The 27,416-nt window shown below is 38.0% G+C and overlaps 1 protein-coding gene across 1 annotated transcript; it reads left to right on the top strand.

The window, feature by feature from the left end:
* Positions 1 to 3,858: 3,858 nt before the first annotated feature.
* LOC116260769 (protein ABA AND ROS SENSITIVE 1) lies at positions 3,859 to 26,582 on the top strand. The gene is made up of 9 exons (XM_031639244.2): positions 3,859 to 4,059; positions 4,578 to 4,702; positions 9,174 to 9,265; positions 12,678 to 12,777; positions 14,044 to 14,233; positions 24,163 to 24,496; positions 25,809 to 25,884; positions 25,970 to 26,016; positions 26,167 to 26,582. Exons 3-9 carry the CDS (start codon positions 9,183 to 9,185, stop codon positions 26,339 to 26,341), a joined length of 1,005 nt encoding a protein of 334 aa, XP_031495104.1. The 5' UTR covers positions 3,859 to 4,059; positions 4,578 to 4,702; positions 9,174 to 9,182; the 3' UTR covers positions 26,342 to 26,582.
* The last annotated feature ends 834 nt before the right edge of the window (positions 26,583 to 27,416 follow it).

Genomic DNA, 27,416 nt, shown 5'->3' with positions numbered 1-27,416 from the left:
TGCTTCTCTCCCTTCTTCGGGGTAGGGCTGGTACCGGGTGCGCCAGGTTCCGTTTTGAGCTTTGGTGGCTCCGTGATGAGTCATTTGTGGTTGCCGTCCCTAAATGGAGGGTTCACATCATCAATGGTAGGTGGGCTGCTTTTAGGCTCTCGTGGAAGTTACATTCCATCAGAAGGGAGGTCTTCGCCTGGAAATGCATTGTCTTGAGTGGCAAATTTTTTGAAGTGACCGTTTGGGATGAGGAGATCATGTCTGTCCAGTCTTCTGACAATATTTCTGCGAGTCAGTCTTCCCGTCTCCTTTGTCTCCAGTGTCTTGCTCAGGAGTGGCAGATTATGGAGTCCATCCATTGGCAGCAGCATTTTACGTTGGGTTGGCTTTTGTATGCAGACCAGAATTGTAGATTCTTCCACTTGGCCGCCTCTCAAAGGCACTGCTAGATATTGCTCTAGTCCATAGTTATTAGGCACAGGGTTTTTCTTAGTGATGACATCCTCTCAGCTTTGATTGCTCATTTTCGAGATTTCTACTCTAAGCCTCTTCGCTTCTGTGTCCCGTTGTCAGACTTTCACATCTCCTCCCTTTCCGTCTCGTGTTCGATCTCTCTTGAGCGGCCCTTCCTACACCAAGAGATCAAAGACGCTGTCTGGGCCCTTAGCTCTGGTAAGGCACTCGACATTGATGGTTTTCCTATTGAATTTTTTTGCGCATTTTGGAAGGCTTGTAGCGCTGATATGTTTGCGTTTTATGATGAGTTTGCCTCCAACTCCATCTTTCTTAAAGAATTTAATCGAGTCACCTGCGTCTTAGTGCCTAAGCGTCTTAACCCTATAGACGTCACCCACTTTCGCCCGATCTCTATCTTGAGAACACCTTATAAGATTATTGCTAAGTTGCTTTCCTTACAGCTTGCGCTTGTTTTGCCTTCTATCATTAACCATTTCTAGATCGCTTTCATGGTCGGCGTTTGCATGACGTTGTTGTCATCGCCAATGAGGTTGTTCACTTCCTATACTGTTTGTGTTTTCCTTTCTTCATCCTTAAGTTGGACATATCTAATGCCTTTGATTCGGTTAGTTGGGAGTTCCTTTCTGACCTCCTCACCTGCCTTTTTTTTGGTCTGTCGTTTAGGTAGTGGATCCTTTCACTTGTCACTGGGGTCCAGCTTGCGATCTCCTTCAATGGGTTGAGTGGTGATTTCTTTTATCTCAGTCGTGGCCTTCGTCAGAGTTGTCCATCATCACCTTTGTTTTTCAACTTAGTTGTCGAGTGCTTTTCTGCTTTATTTCATCACGCAGCAATCGTTGGCTTCCTCACACCGCATTCACTCCCCCACTTACAGGCCTTCTCCACCCTTTAGTATGCCGATGACTTTCTTTTGTTTGGCACTGCATCTCGCCAATAGATTGTCAGAACTTGGCTCATCCTTCGAGTTTTTGAGCTCATCTCGGGTCTTTCTATTAATTCCTCTAAGTGTCACCTTTCTCTTATGGACGGGAATCATGCCACGATATTTCTTGTAGAAGCTTGCTTTGGGTGTAAGGCTGCTGGCCTGCCTATAGACTATTTGGGTCTTCAGATTACGTTGTCGCCTCCTGCACCTTCCTTTTGAGATGGATGGAGTGGAGCAGAAGCTTGTTGATTGCCTTCAATGTTGGTAAGAAAAGCTACTTTTTCTCCTAGATCGTATTACTCTTGCCAAACACTGTCTTGCGTCTATTCCCCTCCATGCTCTGGCGGTCTTTCAACCTCCTATGGCTGTTCTGGATAGGTTTGACAAAATCATTCGTAGTTTTATCTGGGATGGTGATCGGCCTTCGGATCGCCTTACACATTGGGATATAGTCGTCTTTCTATGTCTTCTTGGTGTTGCTGGGGTTACCAACTTTAGTCAAGCTTGTGAGTCTTCTCTTTGTTCTTGGTGGTGGTGTCTGCCAACTGAACACTCTCCCATCACCCTATTCATTTGCTTCAAATTTGACATGTCTTTCCCTAGTGTTTAGAATAGTCTTATCTCTCACACCTCTTTCTCTCACTTCTGGTGCGACATGCTTTCCGCCCTTCCTCTTTTCCTCTGCCTTGCTGACCTCCCATCGTTTTCATCCCCATGCTTGCTTCTTTCACCTTCTCGTGGTTTCACTTTTTCTTCTTGCTATCTGGCTTCCTTTGGTTCTTTTGTGGCGTCACTCCCACCCCAATCCCTTTGGTCCTCTGGTCCTTCTCTGCGTGCCATTGCTTTTGTTTGGTTTCTTTTTACTGGTCACATCAATACTTTTAACCACTTGCAGCGTTTTGGTATCAATTTAGCTAACCAGTATCACCTCTATCTCGCCGCAGCTGAGTCGCAGGTCCACCTTTTTACCTCTTGCCCTTTCTTCTTTAGTGTTTTTGTCTCTGCCTGGTATTCTCTTGTTAGTAGTCTTCCAGACCCACCCTCCATTCATCTTCTTTTCCTCTTCTATCATTCCCTCCACTTGTCTATTTCATGGGGTTGTGTTTGAAGGTTGTGACTCATTTCAGATTGGTGGTGCATTTACAAGGAGCGCAACAACAGGGTCTTCAAGGACACCTTCTCTTCGTCGGAGTGTGTGGCTTGACTTGTGCAGGGGATGTCTATGTTACCATTCGGCTGCAGTGTCGTCCTCCTTCTGCGACTGAGTGATGGTGTCGTTCCGTCTTTTCACTCTCTCTCCACCCCTCTTATTTCGTATTTCTGTGAGTTGTATTGTATATTTTGTTTTTTTGCTTCTGTCTTGCTGTTTGTTATTATAACTAGGAGATTTTTTGTCCCCAAATTTTTGTAACTAGGGGACTTCTTATCCCCAAATTTTGATATAGATTCTCATTTTATCGGCACTCTCACACACTCTCTCTCCCTCAGCAAGCAACCCTCTCTGGTGCCCATTTGTAGAGATCCTATCCGACGATCTCCTCCGACACCCGTTCGATGCCCTGAGCAGCACCTGACCGGCGTTCTCCTCCAGCACTTGACCGAAGCTCTACTGCAGCACCCTCTTGGCACCCTGAGCAGCAGCTCTCCTCGAACAACATCCGACGCTATAGGCACTCCATCTCTGCCGTTACCCGACCCTGAGCAGCACCTAACCAGCCACCTTGTCGTTCACAAGTGATGTTCTCAATACTCGCAGCAAATTAATGAAGGTTTTCGATAACCTGAAATTGGGATTTGTTATTGCCCCAAATGTTGGGTATCTCGTGCTGATACAGAAAATCATGATCGCTTGTGCCTTACAAGTTTGCTACAAATATAAATATAGTTAGACAAGTTAGGAGTATGGAGCCACTCCCATCCAAGGGCAGAGTGAAATGAGGGTAGAGGCTAGGGCTTTGGGCGTGGGGTAGAGCAAAAATTTTTGTTGGGGATGTCAAATTAAATTAAAGTTTTTAAATTTTGGTTTGGGTTGAAGTATTATTTTTTAATTTTTATATAAAACACGTAAATTTTTTTTAAAATTTACATGTGATTTTTTTAGATGAAGCAGGGGCTGTTGCGGCCCCTTGACTTCGCCCTGTCCTAATCTTCCTCAAGTTTCAACCCGACCACATCCAAGGTGATTAGAAAGCAAAAGTGAGATGCTCTTTTTTTTGTTAAAAATTATTTTAATAAAATATAAACATCTTAATACATTTATGAAAAATATTTTGACATAAAACACATGTTTCGAGTTTTGCATCAACATGTTAGATTAGATTGTAAAAAAAAAAAATTAAAGATCAAAATTAATGAGTTTTTGTTTCGAAGTCTGGTTTTTACCAATTTCCCTACATTTATGAGGAATGATTCGTGGGGTGACTTTTGCCTACGTAAGGAAGCCGGCCAAGTCTTCCCGCTCATCCGACTGCCGGGAAACTTCGGTCTACATCTGCCTATATTTACTTTTCGGGTCGTACGGGTCTTTTCTCATCTCCTCGTCGCGCGCTATGGTTCTCCGTTCTCCCCTCGCGATTGCTGCTCTTCCCCTTTCCCTCTCTGTCACATCGGTCGCGTCTGTGTTCATCCCTCTCTTACGCTGGCAGCACACCCGTAGTCGACACTCGGTAACCCTTCTCTCTCTCTCTCTCTCTCTCTCTCTTGCGACAAGGCTTTGAGCCCCATTCAGCAACATGAGTACGGTAGAGAGGGCTCAAAGCCCTCTATTTTTTGTTGCCAAGAAGCGAGAGAGCGCTTTGGGGTCTCTCCTCCCGTGCCGAATGAGAGAGAAATAGTTCGCTAACGTTGCCAAAAACCATGGTCAAAAAGTTTTGGACCATGCAAATACAACGTAGTGCACAACAAAAAACAAAGCTGTAAGCGACCCAAGTCGCTCTTTCGTTCCTGTGCCGAATGAGAAGGCTTGAAAGTTGAAACCCTCTAATTTTGCCGAACGGTGTTGTTCTTCAGTTTCCTTGCAATGGCTTTGTTCCCATTCTCCATTATTATTACCTTTTGCTGAGGAATTTATGGATGTGTCATCGAAGGCTAAGGATTGCTCATGTTTCAACTTCTAAGTTCCCAACTCTATATTGTACGCTGTTCCTTTTTCGTGCCTTTTCAATCGGTGGTTCATGCTGTGCAGGAGTTCGTATTGGATTTCTGTTTTAGTTAAAGTGATGACAAAATAATCACTTGTGGATTCATATTGGAGAAAGAGGAAGCACACCTCCAGACCCGTTGAGGTTGTCAGAGAGTGCCTTCAAATTGGTAAATTCTCATCAGAGTCTCTTTCTCTCTCTCTCTCTCTCTCTCTCCTTTTCTTGCCCTTTGCTTAAGACGAATATGAGCATGGGAAATTTTCAGCACCTTTTTTTTTTTTTTTGAAAAAGCATGTTAAAACTACGTTCTTTTATTGGTTTTAATGAGCTGCGTTTTTCTGTTTACCTCGTTAAGCGAAGAAGGCCTTCTCGATTGCAGGCCATCTTTTTTAAACCCTCTCTTTTGAGTCTTCTTCCTTCAATGTCCACCAAACACCAGGAACATCTCTCTCTTTCGGGCACTGCTATCTGTCTCTCGGGTGAACGCCTGTCTCTCTCCGGTGCCCTGCTCTACAATAACCGGCAAACATTTGTCCCCGGTGCCCCTCATTCTCTCTTAGGCATACGCTCACTGCACTTCGAGCTTAGCCGCAGCGGGATTTTTTGGTTTCTCATTTTTTACTAATTTTGTAACCATTGTTGTCAAGGTTTGGGTCTTTGAATGGTTTTCCCTTTTTGATTCTTTGAATGGTTGTTTGGCAGGCAATACTTTTTTTCGGAAGAAGGGTAGCCCTTCTTTCCATTTTCTGTTCCTTTCTTGCTTTTGTTGTAATTGGGAATTTTAGTTTAGGAAGTTTGCAATCATCTTGGAGCTCCAGTTGGTTTGCTGTCGGAGAAAGAACTTCTATTTGAAGTTTGAACCTTTTCTTTCTCATAGATTGGAGCTGGGCGATCAGCACCGCAAAGTAAAATCTAGAAATCAATATATTTACGATTGGTTAGTTATATTTCTCTGTCATTGAAATCTAGGATCAGTATGCTGAAATGACATATCTAAACGACACTGGTGACTGGTCTATTCTTGAATCTTCATTTTTATGATTTGTTAGCTGTTTGTCTTCTTAGATGTTGGTGAAGGTTGTAATTTTGCAAAATTAGATAAAAGAAAGTGTTTCAGAGTGAAACATGACATCGGTTGAATGTCTGAATTCCAGTCGGTATTGTTCCCTAAATGAGGTAGGTCACTCTTTGTTGTTTGTTTTCATCTAAGCTAAGTGTCAGAATTGAAAAACACTGATCAATATTTTCTTTTAAGTACACCTGAGATTTATTATTCTTTAATAGTAAATCTGGTCAAATTATGGGATAAAGAATGACAAAAACTCGGTGTGCCTATTAAAATGAACTGAAGATATTTGCACGACAAAAACTCAGTGGTGCTCATTAGAATTAATTGAAGATGTTTGGCATGAAGAGTAAGAGAAAAATGATAGAAATGCATATAATGGATGGAATCATTGTCCTCTATCAAGGCTTTGCTACAGCATAGGTAAACAGAGTAAAAGTACAAACACAGGAAAATTTTCTATTCTTTGAAATTTAATGGGGATGGAAATTTATCTATGGATATTATATACTTCATGATTTTGGTTATGATACTGATGCTTTGCTTCGACTTTCTGGTTCATCACATTTGGCAACATTGCCATAAATCTTTCAACTGCTGTACAACATGGAAAAAGTTTCACTAAGATATATATATATATATATATTAGACTCCAAGGTTTTTCCTAAACAATAATCATGCAGATGTAATCTGCATTGCTTCAAAACATATGAATCAACATAGCAATTATGTCATTTGGACATGCTTTGAAAAGCTAAAAAAGTTCAGACTTTTGATGTTAAGATCTTATTTATGCATTTCACAAATATCCTTCTTTTATAGATTCATCATGTTTTGAATGTAATATCACACCTACAAGGTGAATCATGGAAAGAACGAGTGGAAATTATTAAAAATGAAAATGAACAGTGTGGTAAACCAGTCAGATTAACAAGTATCATTCTTTGTACATTCATAATGTTTTGAATGTAAAGGTTATGTCGGTGAGGTAGATAGTGTAAAAATTGTTTGGAAATTGTTAAAAATAAAGGGTGTGGTAGAAGCAGTCCCAGAATGAGGCAGGTTGAAACCCTTTTCAATAATCGTGTTCTTTTGATATTGTTAATTTGTTGCTTATGCGTCAATTCCTGTAGATAAGAACACATGCGCACATGCATACGTGTAAGTGTGTGCATGCACCTGCAATCCTTGCCTTTGTTGATCTTGTTATTACTAACTGTTAACATCTTTGCTCAGTGGTTTCAGTCTTTCAGAAGACCATTTATTTGTCTCATCTTGTTTTATTGATGCTTCTTACAATTGTGACATTGTGATGACATTGGATGTTGACATGAGCCCTATCTGTGCCTAGTGATTAATTTTTAAGAAAATAAAAACGGATGAACAGCTAACATGATTAACTTAGCTTTCCTCTGTGCAGGAAATTGTTTTCCTATGAAAACCATTGATTTTTACTTGATAAATAGTGGGTGTAAGGTACTCTTAAGATGATTTTTGTAATTAGATGCATCGTCTAGTAATCAATTCTTTAATATTCAAGTAAATGTTGAAACGTCTTGGTAGATCCAAGTCTATGTTGTTAAAGCATCAGTCTGAGCCTAGGCGATGAGTGGGGACTACAAACTAGAATGTGCACTTGAATAGGCTGTCCAGAGCATTTAAGCAATAAAAGCAAAAAAAAAAAATATATGGAACTAATAATTGCAACACTAAATGTTATGTATAGTCACACATGCACACACGCATATTGACAATGTTGTCAAAAGCATTGGTTGTAACCTAAGCCCAGGGCATAGGTGGGACTGGGCACATTGAATGGTCTCCCAAGAAAGGAAAACCAATAAATGCAATACGAATTGTTAAAATTAACACTGAAACTAAAGAATCTCTGAACAAAAACCTGTTATTGTCAACTTAGGACAATAAACCAATTAAATTGCATACCAAGTTACCAACACATAATATGATAATAAACATAATAAAAAGTTTGATATATCAAATTCAATAAAGCTGAAAAATTAAAGTTTACAAGTTAAATACAATGAAAAGAATAACTAAATAAATGCTCTTAAATGTTATAAGCATTTCCTGAATGCAACTGCTAAACCTCTAATAGTAATATCTAAAACGAAAAAGTTTAAAATAAAACAAAAAAACACTAATCTAGTTCAGAAAAAAAATGTTGGGAACATGAATCTTCATTATAATCATGGTTTTCATATCAACATTTCTTGTTGTATAATTGTGTTCTATTATCATTCTAATAAACAAGAAAAAAGCGAAAAAGTTTAAAATGAAACAAAAAAACACTAATCTAGTTCAGAAAAAAAATGTTGGGAACATGAATCTTCATTATAATTATGGTTTTCATATCAACATTTTTTGTTGTATAATTGTGTTCTATTATCATTCTAATAAACAAGAAAAACTGTGAAGAACATTATACATATATACAGCAAAGCAGATTTAAGACCCTAAATATTAAAATAACATGCAAATATTCAAAATGTAATAGTATATGAATCGTAATTGTAACTGTACACACATACATGTACTTTTCATATTACACATGCAACAACAAAAAGTGAAGTGCAACACAAAAACAGAAGAAAAGAAAAAAAATTCTGTCTCAAAAGAAGAGAAGAAAAAAAAAGAAAAGAAAAGGAACAAAAATTTAAGGTTGTCAAATAAAAAAAACCTAGGATGTTGAGTGCCTTGGTGAGCCTAGGGGTCTTATGTGATGTACTGATGTTCTAGCTGTTTACAAGTAGCAGGTCACCTAGGAAAAGCATGCCTAGGTGGCCAGGCATGGGCAAGCCGTTGACAACATATTCCAGTTCCAGTTGATTCAAATATTTATCATCTATTTACTGATTTTTGCAATGGATGTAACTCTTTTTAAGGCAATCTTGTCTTCAAACTTCTTTCTTCATCTTGTCTTTCTGTCCCTCCTTATTCTAGTGGTACCATATTTTGACTGTAACCTAACTAGCAGTGGCAAAACCAGGCTTTCAGAGCCTTATAAATCTATATTTTTTTTTAATCTAGCACCTAGTCCAGGCCAATGAATTTGTGGTTTCCGTTTTTTAAGGTCGTAACCTCTATGCTTAGCCTATAAATCATGGGATTACTCCTCTAGTTGTTTTTAGGCATTTCTGAATGTTTATGTTTCGGTGCTGTGCATTAAACTTTCTATCATTTTTTCTTTAGCACAACCACAGCATTTTAGCCTGTGTCAATTTCAGCAATGGGTGTATCCATGTGCACTCTCTCTTTCTTTTAGATGTATATTGGCATCTAGAAACATAATTTATTAGTATTATTTTATCCATTTAGCATGCAAGTTAATTGAGCATTTACAAGTGGCATTGAGTACATTTCTGTTATGGGTACTTGTAAAGTTCCAGTGTGTATGTTGTCTTCCAAGTTATAATCGTAGTTGCAGTTCTTTCATAGATTATATTTTGATTCATAACTGTTCCAAGCAATAAAAAACTGTTAAATTTAAACTTCTCCCGAACTTGGGTGAAGTGCATGTGTATTTAACGTGTGCTACATGGATGTTGTGCCCTAGGTGAGAAAAATGGAAGCTCGAGCAAAGAAGGCATATTCTAGTAAACTGAGTGTACTGAGGCAAGAAAAGCGCATAGATTCTCCTCTTGTGAGGTATTTAAGATAATGCCAATCTATTAATTGACATTTGTTGTTTCTTGGTCTGCCCAGCTTGATTTTTGCTGCAGTAGTTTTGGCCTCTATCTTTCTCTTTGCACATAGACAGACACATCATGTCTCCTCTTGCATTTTTCTTCTTTTGGCTATCATCACCATGAAAGACGTAAAAATTTATGATTACACATTGTTCCAACATGCGTCTGCCTTGCAAGTGAGCATCAAAATACCATGGAGAGTGGAGGACGATGGTAGCAACATGATGCTTTTCAAAAATGCCCCATATATAGATTATTTCTAGTGGCAACTTGACTGATCCAAATTTGGATACATGAGGATTGAGGAGACTCTCATAACAAAAATCAACCTTTGATAGTTTACAACTGAAGGATGCCTTGAGTCTAATGAAGGTAGTTATTCAGGAAGGAATCCCCCAAGATAGTGTGAAAATTTTGAATGTGTGAGATATTTAAGGTGAGAGTTTTCAAAACAACAATGCTAATGATCCCCATGAGTCTTGACAAATTTATGAATATAAATGAAAACTTGCTATGATAGTTAGAATAGAGTCAATAGACAATATATCGTCTTGAGAATGTTCTCAGAAACATGAGATGACTGGGATTCTTATCCATATTATGCAACAATATTATTTAGTAGCACTCCATGAAGTGTCGGGCCGGGAAGATGACTCTGCTAGTTCAAACTAGAGCTTGACATGTATTGGGCTAGTCTTGCTGCACGCAGCTTGTTGTCTGAGAGGGGAGAGTCCACCTGTTGGCCAACAGCAGAAGTAACAACAAAAGTAAATGCTAATGGAAGATTCATTCTTTATCACCAAAAATAACACTGCAACTTGATGTTAATGAAGATTTTGACTTGTTTATCCATCTTCGAAAAGTCCCCAAATTATACTGATGCCTTGTGCAAAACCGTTTGGTTTGCTTTTGGCAGCAACATTACTTCGTTGTTTTTTTAACTTTTTCGTTTTTTGGGTAAGTTGTTCTAGCAAGGAAGAAATTCTTTCACATCTGCTGGTCAAATGTGCCGACTATGTCTTCATCCTGGAAGAAAATAACTCTTGGACAATCTAGAGACTTGATCCTCTGAAACTTTGGACTCTTGTACTCGATGCCTTTCAATATGGTCCTGCTAAAATGTTGAATGATTCCTAAAGCCATTATCTACAACTAGCTGCCTTCTGTGAATGAGAATATCATCTTGAACTTCTGCTTTAGCCTTCATATTAAAATTTGTATTTAGAAAATAGTCATCTAACGTTGTTTGTTATATCGTTAATCCTTCATGATGTCATATAAAGAAAATCAAAAAGCTTGTTGGCCTCTTTGCATGGCATCTGCATGTTCTGGTATAAATCTTGGATATTTGGCACTGTTCATTTTCCCTTAAGAGCATAATTATTCCTGCTTCCCTATGTTCTTCCGAGAGATTGTCTCATCTGAATATCTCACTTTAATTCCTTGTTAAAGCATGAAAAATAGAATGATTTTAATCTGAACTATTTTATACCATGAATTTGTACTGAGACAACAGATACTGCTACAAACAAAGCATCACAATTTCGAATGATCTGTAGTTTTCTGTTTTCAGTAGTACTGAGTCTACTGACAATTTTTTGATAAGTCATCCCTAGGATAAAATCTTCAGTTGGATAAGGGTTTCCAGTCCATCCTTTGTTGCTAAAATTTGTTCTTCTACAGGCTCGTAACTTGTCTCGCAACTTTTGAAATGTCAATTTGTATAAGAAGTTTTGTGGGTCAGTTTAACTTTCTTTTTTAAATTAGCATGTTTGCTCATGTATCCAATGATGCATTTGTAAACCTCCAAATGCAGGCTCAAGTGTTTGGAGCTATTGAGTTCCCTCTTTGAAGGTCTACACAGCCTTGCCTGTATTAGTATCTCATTCTTAGGGGTCTATGTTATTGAGTAATGACTTTTTTCTGTTTTGTTTTCCCAAAATGTATGGGAGTATACTATCTGACATAGTTGGGACATCTAAAAAGCTTCTGACTTGCAACTCATTATGTAGCTGATCTGGGCATTTATCTATTTTGGAAACAACACGCGGCTGCATTCTAACTTTTTCTTGTTTCAGCTTTATCCCTCAAAGTGTTGTTTCTTTCTATAAATTAGAAAATTTTCTTCTGCAAATGAAATCCTATGTCACGTTATTCGCATGGTTTCACAGAATTTTCAAGTGCTGTAACTTGTAAGTATTCCTGCATGTATTGAGAGACGATCAAGGAGTCATCAATGCAATTGATAATAAAACTGACATAAGGTTGAAAAGCTTCACCTAGGTCTGAAATTTTGAATGGAAGCTTCAACCTAAATGACATGACTAGCCATTCATAGGGTCCTAGTGGGTGTTGAGACCTTCTTCTACAATCCTGATCTTGTGATAGCTGCTAGCGAAGGAAGGCATTGAGCCCATTTCCTTTGTAAGTTGCATTGCTTTGACTTTAGTGTTGAGGGATGTGCAATAAGTTAGAAAGATTAGGGTGACCATAGTAATTCTGTACAAGTTCTTGCGCATAAAAGATGGAAATAAAAGAATTGTCATGCTTCCAAACACACTGGGGTACGATGCATTTCTCCAAAGAAGAGCTGGCTAAAATCTGCTTACATTATCTCCACCAAACAATAATTACTGCCCATGAGTGGAGAGAGGAAAATGCACTAAATTGCCTGAGGCCCTGAACATGCCTATAAAGATCAGAACAAAAATGGTGCATGTAAATTTTGCCCATATTATTGATGCTGGATACGACATGGCATAGGATGCACTATTTTGGTTGAATTTGGGCCATACACAATTCGCAGAGTTTGGTCTTACATACAATAATGAAGTTAATCGGTCTCGTGGATTTCATCTATGTTCCAGAGAATTAAAAACGATAAATGACAAAAAAAAAAGAGAAAGTTAGGTGTGTGAATGTGTGAAGGTACGAAGGTATAGAATGAGATGAAGGGAAAGAACTGACTTGAAAGATTAGGGTGACCAAGGTGACTATATAACTACATTGACAGACTCTTGGCATCCCATACCCTGTACGGATGAGTTTGAGGAAAGAGTTTGGGACTTTACTTGTGTAAGAGTTGAACAAGAAACAAATTGCTTTTCAATGGGCTTATTGCTTGATCTAGTAAATGACTAAATGTGGTTCCTACTTAATGAGGTTATCCTGTGTAGAATTATTATTTTTTTTTTGAAACTCATTTCTCCTTTGGATCACTCTTCTTCTATGAAATCCCAAAAGCAGTTAGCATTTCTTCTGGCACTCCAAGTTCTGTTCCTTTTAGTCCTTTAATGTAAGGTTATGATCTCATATTCCGATGAAATATTTTGTTAATGGAATTCCATTCTGTTTATTTTTGGGTTTTGCAGGTATAATGAACTAGATCAACCGGTATGCAAAGTCTGTAATGTTCCTGTGAAATCTGAATCTGCTTGGCCTGCACACCAAATATCTCGTAAACATCAAGAAGTAAGCTTCTATGTCCGGTATTGGATAAAAAGTTTCTTGGCTTCAAATTGTTGGGCTCATGTATCCCTTTTCTGTAGGAATGGTTGATTAAAGTGAAAAATGAATTCTTAATCTTAAAATTAGTAAGTTAATATCTCTAAAAGTATAAGCATCTGAGTCTCTTAAGCTCTGACACAGGTACGTCATTTTTGCCCAGGTACCTGTGTTGGTACGTGGGTACGGCGACACCGGTACGTGGGTATGCATTTTAAAACATTTAAAATTATATTTTCAAACTTAATTTTTTCTCTAATTTTGGTTTTTCCCTTCCACTAAGATTCTATATTTTCTTCCCATTTTTCCTTAATTTTCAGATTTTTTGTGGATTATAACACTATTAATGTTTTTTTTTTCATTTTATCATTTTTGAGAATATAAAATTTGTTGTACCCGTGTACTCACAATTTTCAAAATTGTTGTGTCCAAACTCATACCGCTGTACCCAAACCCGTACCATGTTTGCACCCATGTGACATAGCTCTTAACATTAATGGAACTGAAAAGAAAAAAGATGCTAATGTACAGAACATGCCAAAGATCAAAGTTGTAAATGCAAAAGAAATGTTGTTTGGGGTACATGCAAAAACAAAGAATAACCAACCTCAGTAGACACCATCTAAAACTTTGAATGCTTCAAGGGCTGGCACCAAAAAATTCATTTAATTTCTGAAATATCACTGCTTGTCAAATAAATTGGTCATCTAGATATTGGAGACACGACTTAAAGCAATAGCCTACAGAAATTCCTTGTTCTTGTCCAACTCCTTGTTGTTGGTAAAAAGCAAAAATGAAACTGTGATGTGTTTAAGTTAGTCATTAGACTATGCATTAGGCACCCGTTCTTTGCATTCCTACTTAAACAACTAATCAGTAGAAAAGCAAAGAAATCCTATCTTCTGTGCACCATAATGGATGTCGTATGTGTATTTGCCTGCTTGTTGTGTGCATGCATGTTTCTGTGGGTGCATGAATTTGATATATCCATGTTTGTGCGAATAAGAATATTGTCAGTTTAACTTGACAACTGAATGACAAGAGAAATGATTAATGCAAAATGTTTTAATTTTATCCTCGTAGTCTTTGTGCTCAAGATTTCCTGGCTACTTTTGCTTCATTTGTGCTCAAGATTTCCTGGTTACTTTTGCTTCGTACAATGTTTCCAACTTTCCAGTATATTTTGTTGAATGTGTGGCTGGTAACTGATAAAGAGGAATATATTTGTTTTAGGCCGTTAACAGTCTAAAAGCTCGTGCTACTCGTGCCCCTAGTTCTGCTTCTGCTAGTGTTCCTGGTTCTACTGCTGCTAGCAAATTAAAGATCGATGCACCTGTTGATGAGCATGTTTCAAAAGCCCGACCATCTTCCTCACTTCCTGCAGATTTCTTCGATAAGGAGGAGGCCAAGCGTCCAAACACTGGTATGCTTTTCTTTGCAATTATGCTTGGCATTCTTGGGAATAATCTTTCTTAAACACGCTGTCATGGCCCTAAAGTTACTTTATTGCAGGGTTTTCATGATCCATATGCATATGTAGCCAGCAAAAGTTTCTTTCACAAGTACTTGTCTGATGCTTCATCCTAAATTCCTAATATTATCTGTAAATGTGAACCGCTTGTTATATTTTTTTTATTGGTTGTATATTCAGAAATTTAACGTTCTGGTTGTTTCTTTTTTTTTTTTTGTAATTTTAAAACGAAAATATTCAATATGCACCTAAAAGTTTGGTCGTAATAGAAAAAACTCACTTTTCATATTGTTAAGAGGACACCTAAATTTTCACCATTAGTCAAAAATTATTTTCCCATTAACTCTATGTTATTGCTAACTTAATTTGACTTATTATGAGACATGATTAACTATACCCACATAATTTTGTTTTTCTATCAGTTTTTAAATAATTGTGATATACTTTTATTAACATGAGAATGTTCTCCAAGAAAAGCCTAATCATCTTTTTAGAAGGTAAAATGCTAATTTTGTATTTGTTTAATACTAATTTTAAAATATATGATTTTTTTAACCATAGAGAAAACATAGGAGTAATTTTATAATTGCCAGCTTTTCAGGTGCATTTTTGAAATTTTTGCTTTGCAGAAATTTTATTTTTTTGAATTCTGAAACAACATGGTGTTTTTTGGGTGAACTTAAAAGTTAAAAGATTAGGCCTTGCTGATTTGTTTGGATGCATCATTTCAATACTTAACTCAGTCTTTGTAACAAATGGCCCAAAATGAGTGTCACAATTATCATGATATTTTTGGAAATATCATGATATTAATGTAAAAATGAGAAAAACGAAAAAATTGGGAAAAAATATGATATCTATATTGAAAAATGTGAAAAATAAATTTATTGCATTTTTTACGATTTTTCCCTTTCATTTTTCAAAGCTTACCGCATTTTGCTGAGATTTTTCCAAGAAAAACAACATTGCCCAAAACTAACCTGGGTGCTAGGCAGTGTTGTATGTATCATATGATTCAGGTACGATACGTACTCGTGTCGTACAATAAAATATGGTACGATACACTCCCCGTATCGTAAATAGGGGGTGTATCGTTCCTGTATTGCACGTATCGTGTGATATAGGGCCCGTATCGTACGATACGAGGCGATACACCCCGTATCGTATGATACGGGCTGATTGTGCAGGAACCCACCCGAGACCTACTTATTCGACTTCTTTTTTAAAAATACCCTCCGTTCTTCATTTCTCACGCTCGGATACTGCCGTCAAGAAGGGCGATTGTCCATTTTCACCATCAAAAAGTTGATTTTCACCGTGAAATCGAAGATTAAGGGGTGTGCGTTGGTGGTTGATTTTCGTTGGGAGGAAAGGGGTTTTCTTCATTTCTTCTTCGTAAGGTATGAAATCTCATGTTTTTACCATATATTCATAATTTTTTACCGTACAATCGTAGATTGAAAGATTTTGAATGTTTTTCATTAAGTTTACCATAGGATTTCGTTTTTTTTTTTGAAGATATGGATCCTACATGGCAATGGTGCGAAAGGGTGAAGGAGAATAACCGCTTGAAACTCAAATGTAGCTTTTGTGGGAATACATTTTCAGGAGGGATTAGTAGAATGAAACACCATTTGGCAGGAACCTCCAAAGATGTGTCTCCTTGTGTTGGCGTATCTTAAAGCCCGATCGATACGGCTTACGATACACGTTTTACAACATTGGTGCTAGGTCTACTAGTGCATCTTCACTCTTCTCCACTCCAACCCTCCATTCTCTTGAAGGGTGCGTTTGATAGCCTCGATCTCAGAACTGAGACTGGATTTTGTGAGAAAATCTACATTTCATCAAACATGGAATCTGAAATCGTTGGATTTCAGGTCCGCTAGAGACTTGAAAACCGAGGATGTCAGGTTGGAAAAGGGGGGGTGGGGGAGGTTCGAGAAGGATTGGCGGGAGGTGCAGTCCGTCTCTCGCCTCCATGGTGAGGAGGTTGGTCGGGCCAAGATCAAAACATAGAGAGCGAGAGAGAGAGAAAGAGAGTAGAGGGTTTCATTCGTGAAAACCCTTTGCCACTTGCAAGCAAAACGAAGAGGGAGGGAGGGAGGGAGAGAGGGAAAGAGAGGGCAGAGGGTTTCAACCCTTTGCTGCCTATAGGGAGGGGAGATAGAGAGAGAGATAGAAAGGCCAGGAAAGAGAAGGCAGAGGGTTTCAACTCTCTGCGAGAGAGGGTTGAAACAGGATAAAAGAAAGGCATAGGGTTGTGAAACCTAGGCTTGGGCATCGGGCCCAGCCCGATCCCGTAAGGAGTCGGTTTCGGGCAGGGCCACAGCTCGTGACTGTGGCCCAAGCCCGGCCTGACACCTGAAACCTAAGCTTGGGCCTGGCCCGATTAAAATAAAAATATATATTTTTAAAGATAAAATAATACATTAATATAATTAATCGTTATAAATATATATGATTATATATATTAATAAAAACCTTAGTGAAACCCTCTACCACTTGGAACCAAAACAGGGGAAGAGGAAGAGAGAGAGGGAGGGAGAGAGGTTGAGAGGCTCACCTACTTCCGAGGGCAACTCCGGCAACTCCAACAGTAGCCATGGTGGTCGAAGACAATGAGCGAGAGAGACTGAGGTCCACATGCTCTCAAACATGGTTTTTTATAACCACAGATTTTAAGATCCTCGGTTCTTAGATCAAGGATCTGAAATCAGACCTGGATCTTAGGCCCGGGGCAATCAAACGTGACCTAAAAGAAAAATGAACCCCACAAAAAAAAAAGGCACCTTGTTAATTATTATAGTTGCTGAGGTGGTATGACCGAAAGAAAGGGAACATAGAAAATGTTGAAAGAGCTATAGGTGTGTTTTCCTTATCACATTTCTATGGGATTTCATTTCATGTTTCTATATGACGATAAAATCTTTGCTTCTCTCATTGTGGACCACCTGAATAAGATCAATGACACTATGGAAGCTGGGTATCTAGGGATTTGAATTTCTGTAGTAGCGAATTCTCATAGATGAGCCACATGTTAATCCAAAACCAATTTTGACAAAATGTCACATTCACAAGAACAATATTAAAAAAACACATTTTTATGCACATTTAATAAGCATAAGATAGATATCTTAGTTTTTAGATAATATTTGATCTAAATAAATCAATGAGGTCCATACATTTGATGTTTATTCATGAATATCAATTCATAATTGATGATTGATATGCTCAAACCACCCACCCCTCTAGAATACTTAAGTCAATCGTCATTTAATGTTGTGGAGTGTTGAGTATTGACATAATAACATATCTACTTATCATTATTCAATCATCAATCTTCACTAGTAAGAAATCTTTCAATGGCTTGCAGGTGGAACACAAAGCAAAAACAAACATGTTGATTGGTTCGCAGTCTTGCTTTTGCATATGTAAATTATGTATAACATGTGCAATTTAAAGGAGTTATTAGTAAATAATAGTAGTCAAAGTTAGGAAAAGGCTTCAAGAAAAAAGGTTGATTGAAATGCTTAGTCAACTGCACACAAAATAATGAAATCACATTCCCTTTTGATGTTAGCACTTAGCAGTGTCTTCATCTCTTTAATCTTCATTGCTTTGACAGGTTGATATCCTAGAACTCTTTTAGCTTGTAATGCATGCCAGACATCAGTTGCTTTTAGTTAGAAATGCTACTCCTGATTCAACAGTTGTATCATAAAAAATTTAAAATTATAAATAAAGAGGTTGATCTATAAAATAATATAAATAATTGCATATATCAGATATCAATGCTTACCTTTTATGGTTTTGGAATAGATGCAAAAACAAACCAGAATTCAAGTGATGAGTTTATTGTGATATATATATATATATATATAAGAGGTTGGGGAGGGGAGAGTGAGAGAGAAAGAGAGAGAGAAATTGCTAAGTACTAGGCCTTAGGTGATAAACTCTTAAGGAACTATGTCAACCTTTAGCAGTCAAGAGAAAAATAAGAGAAAAAAAAAGATGGAGCATTTTCCTCATCTAATATTAGTTCACAACTTTTTCTCATTCTTTTTCTCTCAACTACTAATATGGAAAATATCAAAGATTGAGATGATTCCTTACAGGTGTAGTACATAAGAGTTAACTATTCACATGTCCAATCCCTTGTTTTGAGAGAGAGAGAGAGGGAGAGAGTGAGATTGCACGTATGAATGGTTTCCATGGATCTCATGAATGGGTTACCATTTGTCTGATCGTTTTTCGTCCCACGGTTTTGATGAGACATTAAAAAAAAACAAATCGAAAGGGGTGCCAAGGGCTTCCTGCTTTCTCTCCTCTCCACCTTCTCTTTTCTCCCTCTCCTTCTCTCCTTGGCCCCCATTCCTCCTTCCTGGTCTTACTCTCCATGCACCGCCTATCTGTGAGCAGTGAAATTGGCATGTTGTCCCTCATGGGGAGTGACTATTGGTGAGGGATTCCTTCAACATGATAGTGAGAGCTTCCTTCCACACGACTGCAAAGGCTACCAATAAGATGCATCTCTCTCTCTCTCGCTCTATAACAATGGTTTCTGTTGGCTGTGGCTGATGCATTTTAAGGAGGGGGCTCCTAGCCCATGGATGAACAGGCTTGCTGAGGGGCTGCTTTGGCATAGCCCCCTTTTTTTGAAATAGAGAAGGGGCATCTGGAAGACTGGAATAGACCCTTTTTTTTTTTTTTGAGGTTAAGGGGATTATATAATGCTCGACGTGAGGCTATGGTTTGAATCCATTGTGTTTGTTTCAAACATACTTTTTCAATTGATTGAATCCAACTACAAATTGAAGCCAAGTAGATACCTCCTTGACATGTTCATAAAAGCATTGTTCGTTCGTAAGAGAATAGATGTGCAATACATAAACTGCCCCTCTCCTTTAGTTCCTGTATCTGTATCATGTTTACAGTGGAATGGAAATGTTTCATGGGAACTTGCATTGATTGTGTGACAAGCACACCAATCTTTGTAGGTATATGTGGTTGTAGTGAATCTATTGGGCAGGAAGCATTCTGGAGTAGGGAGAGCTGGGAGGGTAGAGAGAGGGCAAGGAGGGAAACATTGAGGGATAAAATGCGCAGGGGGTAGAGAGAGCGGGCAGGAAAGGAAATGTTGAGGGGCTGTTTGATCTCCATTCATGAGATCCGTAATTTCCGCCATTTGTGGAATCTCATAGGTTATATATATACACTTTTTCTATCTTGAGTTTTGTCCAATCACGGCTACTTGATGCATTGCATGAGATCGATGTGATTAAACAACACATTGTAGTGTATTATGAGAGGCTAGATGATTTATCCGTCTAGACTCGTGTAAAGAAATCACAAATCCTATATATATATATATATATTGAAAGACTAAAAACTGAGATCATTCTTTACTGGTCTAGCACTTAAGAGTTAAGAGTTTGACACCTACCAATTCTCTCTCTCTCTCTCTCTCTCTCCCTCCCTGTACACACACACACACACACATATACATATATATATATGATTTGTGGATTTATTTATCCTAGTTTGGACGGATAAATCCTCCGGTCTCTCACAGCATGCTATAATGTGTTGTTTAATTACACCGGTTTGATGTAGTGCATCGGGTGGCCGTGATTGGACAAAGCTCAAGATAGAAGAAGGATATGTGTGTATATATATATATATATATATATATATATATATATATATATATATATATAATTATTTCTTCAAATTTGTTGGTGTTCCATGAGAACTTTATTTTGTTGTTGAAGGCACTGTTGTACGTATCGTACGATACGGGGCCATGTCGTACGATATATATCGTGGCGTTTACAAAAGACGATACGATAAACCACTTGTATCGTAAACGGGTGGTGTATCGTGCCTGTCTCGCACGTATCATGCGATATAGGCACTGTATCGTACGATATGGTGCGATATGCCCCGTATCGCACGATAGGGGCTGATTTCAAAAAAAGGAGTCCCGAACCTCCTTTTTCACATTCCCTTTTTAAAAACCCGCCCCTTTTTCATTTCTAACCCTGGACATTGTACCGCCTTGAAGGGAAATCATCGATTTCGCCGTGAAATCTCGATTAAACCGTGGATTTGTGTGTGGGTGGCTGATTCAATGTTGGGAGGAAAGGGGTTTTTTTATTGATATTGTTATGAATTTTGATGCATCCTTGTTGTGCTTTCTAGATTGATATTATTATGAATTTTGATGTTTATGAATGATGAACCACAACTTTATAGCAATAACAAGTCTATCATTATGTAAACATGTTTTTTATGAACAACATATTATTCTTGATTTTTACTGATTTTTTAATGATTTTTTAGAATTTTTTCTGTTTTTTCTGATTATTAAAAAAAAATACGATACGGTTACAATAGGTTATGATATTTTACGATACAATGTATCTTAAAGCCAGACAGATACAGCTTACAATACGCTTTTTACAAGATTGGTTCAGGCCTTCAAGGTACTTTAATCTTTTGATGTTTTTAAATGATTTTGTTAAATCATTTTTTGTGCCTTTTGATAATCTAGGTTAGAACTTAGTTCTTTTAGTAATTTATTTCTTTTATGCGTAGACTTGATTATGGAGACTAGCATAATTTTATTGGATCTTTCGCTCTTTTCTAAGAGTTTTCCTTATGCAAGGATGAGATCTGTAATCGTATTCAATTGCTTGTTTTGGCCATGAATTTTATGTTGATGGTTTGTATCAAAATGACATAAATGACTAACATTGTCTTGGCTTATACATGTTGTATAAGATTTTCTGGTTAGACTTAAATTTAGATTTTTAAGTCTTTCTATATTTTAGAAGGATATAGACTACCATCTTGACTGTTTATCTTCTAGGTCCTTCAGTGATTGATCATCATCTTCGAATGATGTCTTATGTTGCTGCTCATAAGTGATGAACGTAATAAACTCTTATCCATGCCTATCTTCATAGTGTATGGTGGAGAATAGGTGTTGAGACTTCTTCGTCAACAAATTTTCCTACGTTCCATTCCAAACCTGCAACTTTGTCTGAAGAATCAAAAGCCACAGAAGAAATATGCTAATATGCCTCATGAAAATTCATGTTAAAAGGGAATATTTCCTCCATAGATATAGAATTATTAGCAATATCATATGATTTAAAATCCTTTGAATTATTCATTCTTAGAAAACAATTTTCTATTTTGAACTGACTGGCCATTGTGAAATTTTAAGCTCAACTCCATGAAATAGGAAAAAATTCTTCTGCAAGGAGATGGTTCAATTTTAGGGATATTGTCTTAGCATATTATGCTTGAGGCCATTAATATGCTCGTTGGTTTCAGTAGAATGAATGACAAAACCTGTTGTAGAAGGCCTGGATAAGTATTCAGAGCTTACCAGTCGACTCGATGAAGCAATGGACCTCCTACAGGCATTTGAGGAGAAAAGGACAACACTGGCCAAAACAAGGGGGTTTACGACACAGAAAACCTAACTTTCGCGAGAAAATCAGAAGTCAATACAAGAGGTCGGAACAGATTTCCAGCTAACATTTGACGTCAAACATAAACCAAAGCCGTATCCTTATATAGAGGACACAATGAAATTTCTTCATTACAGGTGAGGTTTAGGCATAAAAGTCTTGGTCAACACTACTAGAACCCAAGCAAAAAGAGGAATATGGTGGCACCATTCCTCTAGCAGCAGGTGTGCAATGATTATTACACATAAAAAGAAAGATGCCACAACCTTACCGCAACTCCAATGGTTTGTCGATCGTATTGATCGCAGAGACCTCCTAAGTTCAGAAGAAACAAACAAAACCTATTGTCAATTGATCAAGCACCCGACAGGAACTTGCTACATGTGCAGTAAAAAATTGACGACAGGTGAAACCAAAGATGGCCTCAAAACCTTTACCGTCAAAAGGATGATTACGACAAGAGGATGCAGACAACTCACCCTTTCACGTGCCAGTTTTTGTCCTCAATATAAACGGGAATCCGATTCCTCTTGAGACAACATGTCAATGTAAGCATTGACGTGTCTAAAAGAACATAGCCCGAAAAGGAAAGTGGTCATTGTCAATGGACCACAAGACCCTCTTGACTAGGTGAAAGAAAAGTTGCTTGGTTGTATTCGGCAGACTTGTCAAAAGAATAATTGAATGACATCTTGTCCCTTCACTTTTTACCGCAAAAGAGGAAAAGCTGCGGATAAGTAAAAGTGACAATTATTGATAATGACAAATTTTGTGGTCTCAAATAAGGATAAAGAAGTTGCTCGGCTTCAAAAATCCGTTGTTTGTTTCTAATAATGCAAAAGATAGTAGAAGACTGATGTCAACCACAAAGATGCCAGTCGCCAGCAGCCTCGAGAGATCTCATGCAGCATACATAAGTAGAGGAACTGGGCTGATGGGGAGGGACCTCAGATCAGGAAGATAGAGTTGTCATCCTTGGTTTTCCGCTCTGTTACGAGGGGGAACTCTCACCTGTGTGAATTTGTCCTTGGGATGGAAAAAGCCTTTGTAGTTAATAGTACCTCTCTTCATAAGGGAGGATATACAACTTTTAAAGTTCAAATAATGGAGTTGCTCAGTACTTCTCTGTAAGTTCTCTTATGTTTTCTCTCATTGTTTCTGTTACTTTGCCTATGCATGTCGGCCTTTTGCTACTTGCTATTTGCATTATTGTACCTCGTCTTCATTCTGGACCTCTTAAAAAAAACGAAAGTGCTAAGGGCAAAATACCGCTTAGGCTAGAGTTGCCGTTAGAGAAAATTACCCATAAATGCAGTCAGTAGGTAACACCTCAAGAATTTAGGTTTAGGCAATGGGATTATACAGTAGGACCAACATTAAAACAGAAGAAGGTTGAAAAACAAGAGAGAACACCCATGGAGAAGCACACAGTTAGAAATTGGTATCAAAGCCAGGTTTATATATATATATATATATATATATATATATATATATATATTGGAGAAGAGAAATCTTTCAACCACCAGATTTTCCTGGATCACTAAATATTTAAAAGCATGGTTAAATGCAATGTAAGCCATTGCTAAGAACACCATACACTGTCGTTGTACTATGAATTGTAGCTAATGTTTCCATTGCATGGTGTTTTTGGTGTGGTTTTTAAATGTTTTGTCATCCAACAGCCGGCACACACACACACACACACACACACACATATATATATATATATATAGACATAGACACATACCCCAATGAACACCAAGAAAGGATCAAAAAGCTTTCCAACATGAGTGGTGAAGTAAAAGAATCTCCATGATTTAGAAGGATTAAGACAGAATGTCCAAGAACATGCTCAAAACTCTGTTGGCAATTAATCCTGTAGAGATGTAACAATTAAAAGCAGTGTTGTACGTATCGTATGATATGGGCCGTATAGTACGATACGCTACCGTTGCTTTTTAAATTAATGATACGATACACCACCTGTATCACAAACAGGTGGTATATCGCATGTATCATGTGTTTCACAACCTGTAATACAGGGTGTTACACCCCGTATCACACAATTCATGTCTATTATGAAAAATATGAGGTTAAAAACTTAAAACCACCCTTTTTCAAACTAATTTTTAAAACTTGCCTCCCTTTTCATTTCTGAACATTTCTAAGATCTCATGTTTCTGGATGCATAAAAATCTTTATGATCTCATGTTATGCTTGATGAAATGAAAAAAAAATGCTATGTAGCTGGTTTTGTTAACAGCTTATTTTTTTCTTTATTCCTGTCCTCATGTCTAGTTAGTGTACTTTGGCTGCTTTTTGTGCATTCTAAATACAATGAATTGAAAGTTTGCTATTTGTTCTGCTTCCTAATGTTTGGATATCTTGCTGGTGCAGGCAGTAAGGGTGGCACTGTTACTTCACAATCATCAGTCAAGCCTGTGGACGTCCAATTACTTGAGGGAGACGGGGAAAGGCCATCTTTGCTTTCAAATAAATCAACTCAAGCATCATTATCCAAAGATGATGCGGGAGATAAGGCAACTCTTGGCAGATTAGACACAAATGAGGGCAAAGTAAGTGTGCCAGATCAGCAGCTTGGAATGCTACCAAAGACTGCTCGTAGTTCAGAAGCCAAGCAAGCTAAAGGAGCCCTTCCGGAAGGATTCTTTGATAACAAAGATGCTGATCTACGCGCTCGTGGTATTGAACCTGTTAAAGTTGATATCAAGTAAGTATTTTGTTAAGTAACTTTTCTTATATTGCTTCTAATGAAAGGAACTTATGGTGTACATTAAAATGTTTCTCTCTGCTTGAATCAATGCTAATGTTATTTCTTGGGAATTGGAGAGGTGGAAACATACGGAAACTATGCTAGGATAGCTGAACATGTGCATTTAACTACTAAACTTTTGACACCTCTGTCTCTTAGGCATGATCCTAACTGTATCTTAAACAATTTAAGTGTCTGTCGATCCTCAACTTTGGTGCATGTTTGATGGTGGGATAAGTCATCCAGGTGCCTTCTGCAGAAAGAGGTCAGACCTTACAAGTCCTACTTTTTCTCCACTTTTTTCATGTAAAAACAGGAGAAGGTGAAGCTCTGTAGTGAGTGTATACAAGAGGGACTTTCTTCAACTGTTCTGAAGGTTGTCTGACCTGTCAAACATGTCCTTTATAGGGCCCTATGATCTCTGGTGAAATTATGGAAGGTAAGTTTCACCTTGATGACTTTTGTCTCTGTTTTGACTGGTGTAGAATAGTTCCCCCATTTTACTAGGGAGGGAAAATTTTCAACCATTACATCGATGGTCAGACCCATTAAACATGCCTTTGGGGTGTCTATGGTCACAGGGGAAACTCATGGAAGGCAAGTTTGACCTGGATGACCTTATCTCTATTTTGATGGTGTAGATAGTCCCCTCATTTAAAGTGAATTGGGATGAAAAAACAGACATGTTTTTGTAAATGTTAGGATTAATTATGTCTAGACTCTAGACAGAACTTCTTCGTACATGCCCTCAGAGGTTTATTGGGTAAACAAGTCCAAGTGATGGTTTTATCTAATTTAAGAGAGTTCTGGTACCCCCATTAACTCCTGCAATGCTTAGCAGTATAAAAATTAATCAAGATTAACATTGTTTGACAAGATACCCTTGCAGTATTGCACGGAATATTCTGGCAATTACCTATTAATTTGTTATGACTGGTTGATAATAAATTGAATTTAGTCCACAGGATCATTTTTTAATTCTCTAATATGCAAAAAATTTGGCTCCGTCCTCACTGTTCTTTAGAAATCATTGCTTTTGGTCATATACGGGAGAGAAAAATCTGGTTTAGCAAAGTTGCTCTCTCTCTCTCTCACACACACACGTTTTGTTCTCCCTTCTGGAGAAATGAGCAGCGCAAGGGTATGTAGCTATTGTCAATGGGAGAGATTGGTGGGGACGTTCAGGGACGGTGTCAGATATGGTCCTCATACAGGTTAGTTTTTTTTTTTCTTGTTTTGCTGCAATTTGAACGAGTCATTGTCAATGCAGGGAGGAATACAAAGAATTTCAGAAGGTGATTCAGGAGGACCTGCAGGAATTTGATGATCGTTTGGAGGAAGAAGAGGTAACCACAAATTAACACACGTGCAAGCACACATGTATGGTTAAAATACACAGGTTGAGGTGCTAACAGGAGTTGATTTTGGCAGTTTGATGCAGCAGAGTGGAGAGAAGCAACGGACTATCTTGAGCAGAAGTAATCTTCAAATACAAAATAATTTGACATGATTCTCCTCCTCCTCCCCCCCCCCCTCTCTCTCTCTCTCTCTCTCTCTCTCTCTCTCTCTCTCTCTCTCTATTTATCTGAAGAGTTCTTCTTTTTCCTGCATTTACTGCTTATCGACAGGACTTACATGGAAAGAGTGGAGATGTTGAAAAAGAATTTGGAGGAACGTCGAGCTGCCAAGTTCAACAGTCAGCGCAAGCGTCCTGCATTTATGGCTGGAGAGTCAAGTGAAGAATCTTCAAGTGAGGGAGAAGATGAAGAAGAAACTGTTGATTGGAGAGCAAAGCATCTGTAGCAAGTATCGAGCCGTTTCATTTTGTCTTGTCCTGTAGCATCTTGTGCCTCTGTTCTTGAATTAGAGGGCATTTCTTAGTATTTTTTCCCTTCAATTTTCCCTCTCGTTCTTCAAGAACCTCCAGAATGCTTTCTCAGAGGCTGAGGTCTCAAAATTTTTTCATGTACTAGATAAGACACGATGTATATTAAACTGATGCAGTCCATCCATCCTAAAATCTAAATTCAATGTATTGTTTACAGATGCAAATTTTGAGATAAAATACCCATCGTTGGGTTAGAATAAGGCTTGCATATAAGGGTGATTTCAAATCCTTATGGGCATGTGCTTTTCCTGGATCTGTATCTAGGTCCTGATTAGATGGTTCTGTTGTCAACCCATCTTATTTTTAGAGAAATTTTCACAAACATGCCCAAGAATTGGGCCGTTGGAATTTCATTAAAAATGATTGTTTTAAAGTAAATTTTTGAGAAACGAATTTCTGAAGTAAAAATAACCGAAAAATACATATTTTCTGAACTCTATAGCATAAAGAATGAAAACTAGTCATGTGATTATATTAGATATTAATAAAAGACTACTTAGTTCAGAAGTAATTAATCATGTAACAATATTATTCGATATGGACAAGGTGTCTAAGCAACCTAAATTTGCCTTCATTGACGTTTTTTCAGTGGCTTTGACTCGTTCACGGCGACTAAAACTAGTAACAGCATAGAGGCCGTTTGAGTAACACGCCCAAATGGCATTCAACGTTTTCCCTCTGAAACACTATGATTGGTTCATCCAAAGTGTCTCTGAACCACTGTTTAACTTATGACTGGTTCACCCAAAATATCGTTTGGGAAAAATGAGTTTCAGTTAAACCTCGTGTTACTTTGCTGTAAGAAAGAGCTGGTTATGGCCTCAAGGGGCATAGCGTAGCTGGTCGAGCTAAGGGCCTGTATTAAGGCAGGTATCTAGTTCGATTCCCGTGGGCACTATGTTCTTGTGTCTTAAGACGGTAGGGCGCGGCACCCAAGCTGAAGGGTGCACCGTTGCTATCGCTGACACCGACGCAGCTCAAGACCCCGGA

This window comes from Nymphaea colorata, chromosome 9 (genome assembly GCF_008831285.2).
Source record: "Nymphaea colorata isolate Beijing-Zhang1983 chromosome 9, ASM883128v2, whole genome shotgun sequence".
In the NCBI taxonomy this organism is placed as follows: Eukaryota; Viridiplantae; Streptophyta; class Magnoliopsida; order Nymphaeales; family Nymphaeaceae; genus Nymphaea; species Nymphaea colorata.
This window is presented reverse-complemented; position numbering and strand designations above follow the sequence as displayed.